General features: G+C 47.6%; 1 protein-coding gene across 1 annotated transcript in view; it reads right to left on the bottom strand.

The window, feature by feature from the left end:
- The window catches only part of LOC108676419, a gene marked incomplete at its 3' end in the record, with an annotated part of 14,130 nt that extends 4,851 nt beyond the window's left edge, over positions 1 to 9,279 (bottom strand). Inside the window, 6 exon segments of the mRNA XM_047879829.1 lie at positions 228 to 366; positions 2,060 to 2,226; positions 3,403 to 3,479; positions 8,395 to 8,514; positions 8,809 to 9,009; positions 9,253 to 9,279. Coding sequence (XP_047735785.1) covers positions 228 to 366; positions 2,060 to 2,226; positions 3,403 to 3,479; positions 8,395 to 8,514; positions 8,809 to 9,009; positions 9,253 to 9,279 — 731 coding nt within the window.
- Positions 9,280 to 10,254: the final 975 nt, after the last annotated feature.

Raw genomic sequence — 10,254 nt, 5'->3', positions numbered from 1 at the left:
GACTCACCACATCGTGGCATGACTCACCACATCGTGGCATGACTCACCACATCGTGGCATGACTCACCACATCGTGGCATGACTCACCACATCGCGGCATGACTCACCACATCGTGGCATGACTCACCACAGCGTGGCATGACTCACCACATCGTGGCATGACTCACCACATCGTGGCATGACTCACCACATCGTGGCATGACTCACCACATCGTGGCATGACTCACCACATCGTGGCGTCGGCTCTGGGTAAGCCACATCCCAGTTTAGTGTAGTGGCACAGATGGCATGAGGCGAGCACCAGCATCACGCCACACGCCAAGATTGTGGCGCTCTGCACCAGCTGCAGCACCAGGTTCACGCCACCTGCACGTGGGAGAACTGTTACCCTAGAGAGCTTCACTCAGGAAACTAACGGGCTAGATTGTCCATATTGTGACGCGCTATTTTACCTACAGCATGTGCCGAGAGCGGACGTAGCACTGATACGCCCTTGCCGGGCCAAACTGGGTTAGGATGACCCACAGAGGCGCATTAAGTGATTCTCAATTGAGGCAAGTCTCGCTTATTTCTATGAATTGTTTTCTCGGATAGTTAAAAGTTGCCCTAGACCAGCGTTGGTAATTCTACATTGTGAAATCCTCAAGATCACGAATTTCTCCACATTACAATAAATTACCACAGGTAAATTATCCAAAAGAGAGTAAGGCGTCATTCACACAAATTCCAAAGTTCACGCAACATTCTGAATTTGTCATAAAGGTTGACAGCAGGGCAGTTATTTACTGCAAGTCGTACCACTTCGGCTCCATGTCGATAACCGCCATATGCTTTAGAGATTCTATTCGTGGAATAATATCCGAAATTCATTTTGCACGGGTTACTGGTGAATAATTTCAAAATTTATTCCTTCTACAAGTATGAGGAATTTGTCTCAAAATTGCTACTCAATTGCTGTCCTCCCCGGTTAATGAATACAGTTGTGCACGGTCCGCATCACGACGTCACGATGACATCTCGTAACTTCTACATCAGATTGGCCTTGCTTACCCACCCTATTCTGCTGCACAGAACGACGCTCCTGTGTCGTAGCGCGATATTTACATTTAAAGTTCTTGGAATGACAGGAACTTTTGATCAAAAGTCTTATCTTATAATTGCTTATAATTATTATCCGCTAGAACTGATAAGCGACTGAAGTTAAATGTTGTTTGGCCGGTTTATTAGGCTATTTAGGTCTTGATCTCTTCCGTTTAAACCTTGTACCAGTGAAATTTTGAACTATTTATGGAGCGGGCATTCGAAACGTTTTCAGTGAAGATATGGTGAATTTTATTTGCTCAAGAATTATTGATTTATATCTTGCAAATAAATAAATAAAACTGAACGAAAATTTGAGGAAGCACCTCTGAGGCGTGCCTGTTAGAACTGTTTGACTACGGCTCCTTGCTGTTCCGAAGTCCTTAGTATTTTGGTTACACTGATTTGGCACACACTGTTGGAACTGTCTCTTATACACATCNCACTCTGGTATATGAAGTTAGCAGCTCGCTGGCATCCAAGGAGGACAAACATGCCTCTCTGGTATAAGAAGTTAGCAGCTCGCTGGCATCCAAGGACGACAAACATGCCAGTCTTGTATAAGAAGTTAGCACCTCGCTGGCATCCAAGAAGGACAAACATGCCACTCTGGTATATGAAGTTAGCAGCTCGCTGGCATCCAAGGACGACAAACATGCCACTCTGGTATATGAAGTTAGCAGCTCGCTGGCATCCAAGGACGACAAACATGCCACTCCCACTGCCCGCGGTGCTACAGGAACTACGTCAAAACTTACCCTGAGAGCTTAGGTCAACACAACTTAAACAAGACTAGCAAATTTACACAAAAAAACATTTCTAAACTCATAAGTTACTTCAAAGCTCTATAAGTTAAAGCTTACAGTCGAAAACAGCCAAAAGTTACCCTAAACCATAACTTGGGGCAAGATCCTCACTCAATATAGACGAAACTTTACCTCGAAATTCCCCGACATCCCCAACTGAGCTGTTTACTCACGTCCCAGGGAGCACATGGGGAGGCTGTTGGCTGGGGAGCTGGCGGGTGCCTCAGCCCCCGTGCTGATGCTGAGGACGAGCACAGCTGTGGTGAGCACAGCACTCAGCACCCACACGTAGGTGCTGTACAGCACGAACCTGCGACGTCCCCCAACGTCTTCCCCCCGCCTGGGATGATGAATGATCATGAAAACCTGCACCACGCTTTGGGAAATACTTAGATAAATGGGTGGGTCTGGATGACTCACTTAGACGATTCAACCGCGTCCAAATAGCGATGCTCAATTTAGACTCACTTGCCCATTTGTGGGTCACACTGACCTATTACATACTAGCATTTTAAATGACAGGTATGACTAATTTGTGGCGCTATATCGCTTTTGACGCCTGAAATTTAAAGGTCAGCAATAGGTCGGTTTGAACAAATGGGTAAGTGCGTCAAAAAGTGCATCGCTATTTGGGCGCGGTTGACTCGTCTAAGTGGGTCATCCAGACCCACNGTGGCGCTATATCGCTTTTGACGCCTGAAATTTAAAGGTCAGCAATAGGTCGGTTTGAACAAATGGGTAAGTGCGTCAAAAAGTGCATCGCTATTTGGGCGCGGTTGACTCGTCTAAGTGGGTTATCCAGACCCACCTATTTCTTCTCTGAGTTAACACGAGTTACTAGACCCAGCTGCACGTCCTCCCCCGCCTGGGGTAACCAGGGCTGCTTGTGACACATGAGGCTATACACCAGCGTGTACACGACAGACATGAACTACACGCTATACCTCCACCACCTGGCATGTATACTTGGGGCAGACTTCGTTAATTAGTGTATAGCTCTGTAAGGGAGTATAGCGCTCTCTGTAGGGAGTAACGCATATGGCTCTGTAAGGGAGTATACATCCAATCACGCATGAACTATATAAGAAAAATTTTTATCTCAGAAGACTGACATGTTCAACCAAGGTTCTACGTTTCACATTGGCCACCCCGATTTACAATGTAATATTTTATATTTCCATGTAATACTCTATTACATATAACACTTTATTATTAATAATTATGTAATAATTCAAATTTGTTGACGTCGTTAGCGAATTAAAAATGTTCATTTGTATAATGCTTCTTCATTTACCAATGCAAAAGAAAATTATTTTTCGATACATTGAAAAAACGTATAAGAATATTGTCAATAAGACAAATTCTCAGCCCTGCAATGAAATCTGCTCGAGGGAAAAAATTCTACTAGCCCATACCAACATGAAATACATAAATAACATGTTATACATATATTACATATACTAGGTTATCCAAGCGCACGAGTGTGACTCAATAACACGCTACTCCCTCCACATACTTGAGCGTGCGCCACACGTCGAAGCAGACGACTGAGAACCACAGGAACACGCCGCAGAAGAAGAAGTACTTGATGGCCTNTAGGGGGCTACTTGGTGGTAGTGTTAGGTAGGGGGCTACTTGGTGGTAGTGTTAGGTAGGGGCTACATGGTGGTAGTCTTAGGTAGGGGGCTACTTGGTGGTCGGGGGCTATAAACCACTAACTGAGTGCTTACACCGCTCACTGAGCGTTATACAGACCACTAAATGAGTGCTATGTAGGCCACTCACCGAGTGATTACATACCCCACACTGAGTGCTGTGCAGGCCACTAACTAAGTCATTTACAGTCCAATCACTGACATCATGCCCTAATGACGAGTTTAAGACTTCTTATTCCACGGTGACGCTGATGCGCCGCCTTCGTCGTCCTCCGCCTCCGAGTCGTCGATATGCAGGTCACCCCGCCCTCGAGTCCCGGACGTAACGTTGGCCGCGTTTTATCTATCAGCCCTCCTTTGGGCCAGCTAATGCAAGAAGCTGTTGTTTGTCACTTGCTTAGGGTAGTTTCCCATTACTGGATAAACCGGGGTCTCCCTCCTCAGAGAGAACTCCCCTCCTCTCAGCACCTTGGGCAAGGCATTAAACTGGTAACTTACTGTCGCGCCCCCCTCATTCGGCTGTGCGGGCTCACGCCTAGCAGTGCGATGCTCCAGTTTCTGACAGTGACTTCAAAGTTTTAGCTTCCAGTTCCGATGTTTCTAATTTGCGCATTTTAGAATTATTATATATTTTTAAACAGAGGCCTAGTTTGAATTTAGCTTTCAGCTCTTACCGCTTTAAATTGTAAATAGGTACAGGTTTTACAGCTTAGGTTTTTTGTTGTAATTTTGACTGTACTAATTACTGATTTATCTGTGTTCTAGATGTTCTAGAATTTTCGAACTGATGATGGAGCTGGACTCCGAAACGTTTTCTTTAAAGATACTATGAATTTTTGTGGAGTTTTATTTGCTTTTAAATTTTTAATGAATTTGCGATTCAAGCAAACGAGTGACATTATTACTTATATGGCCTCGGTCAGGCCGCAGACAGTGATCCCTCAGAATAAGTCTGTTCTCCGGCAGCGGCACGGTTATTAAATAGAGGAATCCTGCACAGTCTCCCCCAAACCTTCCGTTGGAATATGTCATTATTTTGGAGGTCTCACTTTCAGAGTTGGGAGCCAGTCCGGTTATTTTCTTCCAAGTGTACTGTATGATATACATCTCTCTCCTCCTCTCCAATTAGTACAGTCCCAGGTGTTTCAAACTGCCCCAGTAGTTCAGATCAAGCTCCCTCATACCGCTGATCCTGTACGTGAAGTTCCGATGGACTGCCTTTAGTTTCCGCACCTCGCCCACTTTGAGCGGCGCCCAAAGTTGGCAGGAGTGCCGTCTGCCTTGTGAAACTATTTCCTCGGTGTGGTCACCGAACGTGGCTTCTGTATTCATTCATACTCCGAGATCTCGAACAAGTTGCTCTCAATTTCTGTGCCGTCTGATGAGAAGTAGCGTTGCAGCATTCCGGCCTCTGTGCCAACTCTGTATCTCTGTGACAACTGATTCGAACTTGGTGCCCTTAGATTGCATATTATTCAACATGGCCCGATCGTAGATTGTTGACAAGTCATCCTGTAGCATCTCGGAGTCTACGTCGTCTGTGATCCTAATCAGCACTCTTGCATCGTCTTGGAAATGTCAATGCAGATCAGTGGGTTAGTTCTGTGTACATTGGCGACGGCGACGTGGATGAAGTAGAGGATCGGTCCAAGCACCGAGCCTTGTAGCACCACGCTTTTCACCGAGCTTCTCTCGATTTCGTGTTTTAAATTGCGTCAGCTTGTACTCTATATGTATATCTGTAAAGAAGTTGTGGATCTGGCCCCAGCAAGCTTCCTCCTACTTCCAACAGCCTTAGCTTTCTGGATAGCACCCCATGGTCTACTTTGTCAAAGGCTTTAGCAAAGTCTAAGTATAATACGTCCACCTGTCAGGTCAAGGTCACATGTCTGTAATTTTGGGGTCTGTCTCTCAGACCTTTGTGGATTGGCATTATCAGTCCCACATTGAGGCACTCGGGAATAATTCCTTCCATCAACAAGGTTTTCCAGAGCCGTGTGGCCAGCTCTTTCAATGCTCCGATACACTTCTTGAACAATACTGCCGGAACTCCATCTGGTCTTTTTACTGAAAACATCTCCAGTTCCTTGATGCATCTATCCATGTCATATGGTCCCAGCTGGATATTCTCCAGCCCCCCTTCACCTGGAAGCTCCTGGAGGTCTCCAATTTCATTCTCATGTCTAAAATATCGGGCGTTACTAAATACTGATTCAAACTGCGATCCTAGTAACTCACACATGTTCTGTTCATCTCAAATAATGGCATCGGTATCCTTCAGCGGGCAAAATGCCATCTTTCTTTTACCCTTGGGCTAGGTGTATTTAAAAAATACTTGGGGTTCTCTCTGATTACCACTCGCTCCTCGGCAGCTTGTTCTTACACTCAGTGCGAGTCCTGCAGCCTGAGTTCGATTTCCTTAGTCAAATTTACTAGTCTCAGTCTCCTCAGATCACTAGTGGATTCAGTTATTTGTTTATTTAATCGCGTGCGTTCTCTCATGAGGATTCGTCGGTCTCTCGGAATGCTGCAAGCTTTGAAGCCCGTTGTTCTCTTGTGTATGACGTGCGCACCTATGCGTTAGTTTCTCGCAAAGATTTATGTAAATCTCATCCGAATTTTTCGCCCGAAATTCCGATCTCCAATCAATATCTCCAAATTCGTTCATAATTGCCTTCCAGTCCATTCTTCGATGGTGGAAGTTATGTCCAGCCAGTCCCTCTTGGGGTATTTGCCTGGGCTGTTTGTCCATTCCAATTGTCGTATCCACGAATACCAGACGGTGGTCGGACTGTGAAATCTCTTCAACTCGAATGTCTACCACCATTCTTTCATTGTTACTAAAAAAGAGATCAAGGATATTGTGCTCCCTTTTTGGCTTCCGTACCTGCTGACTAAGTAGGTGATCCGCAGCAAACTGCACCAGTTTTGCTTCCTAACTTCAGTCGTGGCCGTCACCGTTCAAGCCGTCCGGGTTTGTCTAATGGATACGTGGATGTTTGAAGTCTCCCCATATAATCAGATTGGGGGAAGGATCTCCTAGCTCAGTTACCCATATCTTTATTTCTATAAGGATTTCGTTAAACTTTACCGATGGACAAGCAGGTGATTTATACACTATAGCTAAGCAGAAATCGAGTTGTTTAATGTGGAATAGTATGTATTCAACAAAGCCATCAGATTTACCAGATTTCGATCTCAATTCCACCGTGCTTCTTGCGAAGAAGTTCCTAAGGTAACAACTGCTCCTCTTTTCCGTCCAGTCCGCACAATAATGTTGTAATCCTTCCATTGCAATTTCTGCATCATGGATATCTTTTCTTAGATGCGACTCGGTTAGTGCAATCATAAAGTATGTCGGAATGTCACTCTTTGTGGGAAGAGCCTCTCGATGTTGGCTAACAGAATGCCACACTCTCCTCTTCTTGGTGCGCTTCCCTCCAGCGACACCGCTCTGCCAAGAATCTCTAGTTCAGGAGCTCCTGCATCTGGAGTTTCATCAGTTCTAACTGATGCATATAGAGTTTCATTTTCTCCCTCATTTCTAAAAAAGCAGCGAGTCTGAACTCTTGCCCGCCTCGTGCTTCTCCTTCCCAATTGCTTGGTTGACTTACTGGATTTGTTTTGTCCTCTCTGCTACTCCATCATGGACTCTGCTCATCCCTGCTCATCATTCTCAGCTCATCGCCGCTCCTTCCAATGGTCATTACCATCCCCACGACATTGTCCTGTTTTCCCTGCGCTCGTGGGGCCTGCCGTGTGGTGGACATCGACATTCGTTGTGAGGGTGTAGCGCTGGCACTCCTTCCGCTGTTAGTTTTTCCAAATCATTTTCTTTATTTGATATGGAGGAAACGATAGTTGTCTTTGGTGCTATCCTCCCTATTCATGACGCTCCAGCACAGCCTAGGGTGGTAGAAGAGGCAATCCTTACGCTTTTTGCATCCTCGTAGATGCCCGCTGCTATAGTCGAAGAATATATAACAAATTCTGGGAAGTGTAAATGTACATCCTTCACCTTTCTTCCCGTGTTCACATTTATTTTGAAGCTATTTCTAACAAATACCTTTTCTAATACTTGGCTGCCTGAAGTATATCAACATCTTGGGAGGAGGTAAGGCTGGGAAAGATGATGGCAGACCAACATCCAGATCATGATGTGTTACAGCAGTGGTAGAGGTGGGGGCAGCTCGAGCATCAGATGTTCGAGTATGGGGAGAGTGAGGTCATAAATAGTTGTGGTGGCGGAGGTTGGACTGAGGGTCAGATTTTGGTGAGGGTAAGGTTAAGACTAATGGCGAGGGTAGGAGTTGAGTTAGGGGTGGAACTATGAGCAAAGGTAAGGGTGGGAGTGGGTTTATGGCTTTTGGCAGGGGTAGGGCTAGTGGACAAGGGGTGGGGAGGGAGCAGGAGCGAGAGCGGGGGTGGGGTTATGAGGCAGGGACGTCGAGGTGGCCTTTCTGGGCGCTTCAAACATGACTGTATGCCAAACATTCATGGCTGACTGAAGCTTTGTTTTACTCACAGTGTATTTATCCCCGCATTCTTTCAGAACGCGGCGCCTGCATTCATATGAAACTCTTGTCTGATCAAGCTTCATGAGGTAGTGTAGTGGGAGCTCTGTACACTGTAGATGAATGAATAATCTGACCGCTACTGACCACTATACAGGCCACTCACTGACCGCTATACAGGCCACTCACCGAGCGCTATACAGGTCACTCACTGACCGCTATAAAGGCTACTCACTGAGCACTATACAGGTCACTCACTGACCGCTATAAAGGCTACTCACTGACCGCTATACAGGTCACTCACTGACCGCTATACAGGTCACTCACAGACCGCTATACAGGTCACTCACTGAGAGCTATACAGGCGACGTGGCTGGCAGGGAAGTCGATGGCTGAAGCAGGGAAGAGCATCAGGTTGTATAGCAGCAGCGTGACCACCATGCACAGTATATACTGGCCCTGCGGACAGTGTACTGGGTTACTTGCACAGTATATACTGGCCCTGTGGACAGTCTACTGGGTTATATACATAGTATATACAGTACCGCGTACTGGGTTACATACACACAGTAGTATATACTGGCTCTGCGGACAGTGTATTTTAGCAACTGGGAACTGGGCCCACCTGCTGCAGTATCTCATCTAACATACTGGCCCGCCTGCTGCAGTATCTCATCTGCCATACTGGGCCCATCTGCTATAGTAGTAGGTATTACAGTAGTATTACAATGGCCCGTTTGGCCCACCACTCACTTGGAGGGTCCTGAGGTCAGGCAGGAGGCAGTGGGCCACAATGCACACAAGCAGCAGGAGGTGCCCCACGCCCACCAGGGTCCAGGCCCCGGGCCCCATGGCGCGGTCCCCGTGCACACAGGCGTACACCTTGGTGCTGTACTGCTCGCAGGCCCGGGCCACGGCCCCACCCGCGGGACCATCGCTGGACGGGTCAGAGATCTGTGGGGGGAATGCGCGTCAATTATGGGGTCAACTGGGCCAATTCGGGGTTCAATTGGGTTAACGCGGGGGACAACAGGGCCAACCCCGGGGCATACAAGGCAAACTGTGATGCCAACTGGGCCACCGCGAGGGAAAACAGGCAAACGCGAGGGCCAACAGGGCCAACGCGGGGAAAAACTGGGCCAACGCGGGGTTCAATTGGGCTAAGGCGGGGTCACTATTATGTCCTCTTCGGGTCACTTGGGGCACGAGTGCCCAGTAACGCATTATATAAAACGTTCTGAAACTCCTGTTATACAAACAATTCTTCAAACGGCGACGCCTTCCCTGACCAGCAGGCCAGAGAAGGTTTTGCCTCTATGACTAAATTTAGATGAAGATTCGACTCTGCATCAGGCGCCGCCCAGGACTCGGGGAGCGCGTAAATCAGCCGCTAATGTCCGCTTCGGTAGGGCTTGAATGCTGGCGGCTGACTCAGAACTGTCATTGACTCTGGGAATCCGACTGTCTAATTAAAACAAAGCGTCGCGACGGCCCCTGTTGGGTGTTGACGCGACGTGATTTCTGCCCAGTGCTCTGAATGTCAAAGTGAAGAAATTCATCGAAGCGCGGGTTAACGGCGGGTGTAACTATGACTCTCTTATCCCCCCCAAAGTCCGATGTACTGCTTCTACGTAGCTGGGGGGATCAACGAGTTGTCTAAGAGTGTCCTGTGCCTTCCTCCTGTGTTGTGCTATCAGCAAGTATCTCCAGGCATTCATTCAATCTCGGCTAAAGTACACGGCTCCCCCAACCACCTCTGTTGATAAAACGACATTGGTGGTGCCCGTCCGCTCTGAATTACCATGGCTGACATGAATGATAACCCCGCTGCCCCTGCAGCAGGGGCGGACGGTAATCCTGCCCCAGCACCCGTTCACTTGTGTCCGGAGTGTGGAAGGGCATTCACATCGGCCCGCGGTCTTGGTGCGCACCGTAGACGGGCTCATGCCAATGAGTACCATGCGGAAGCGGCCTTGGCTCATAGATCGCGTGGTTCGGGTAACTGGACTGATGAAGAGAAGGCGATGCTAGCTCGTGCCGAGGCGACTCTCATTTATGAGGGCCGTTTCCGGCCGACAAGTGCCAACCTGCAACTCGCGGGGGTCTTTCCCAGCCGGACTGACCAGGCCATCAAAGCGAGACGACGTACCGCTGACCACAAGACCCGTGTGAGGGAAATCGTCGATGAGCTTAATGCAC

This window comes from Hyalella azteca, unplaced genomic scaffold, assembly GCF_000764305.2.
Source record: "Hyalella azteca isolate HAZT.00-mixed unplaced genomic scaffold, Hazt_2.0.2 contig3919, whole genome shotgun sequence".
Lineage (NCBI taxonomy): Eukaryota > Metazoa > Arthropoda > Malacostraca > Amphipoda > Hyalellidae > Hyalella > Hyalella azteca.
Note: the sequence above shows the minus strand (reverse complement) of the source record. Positions and strands in the feature narration are given on the sequence as shown.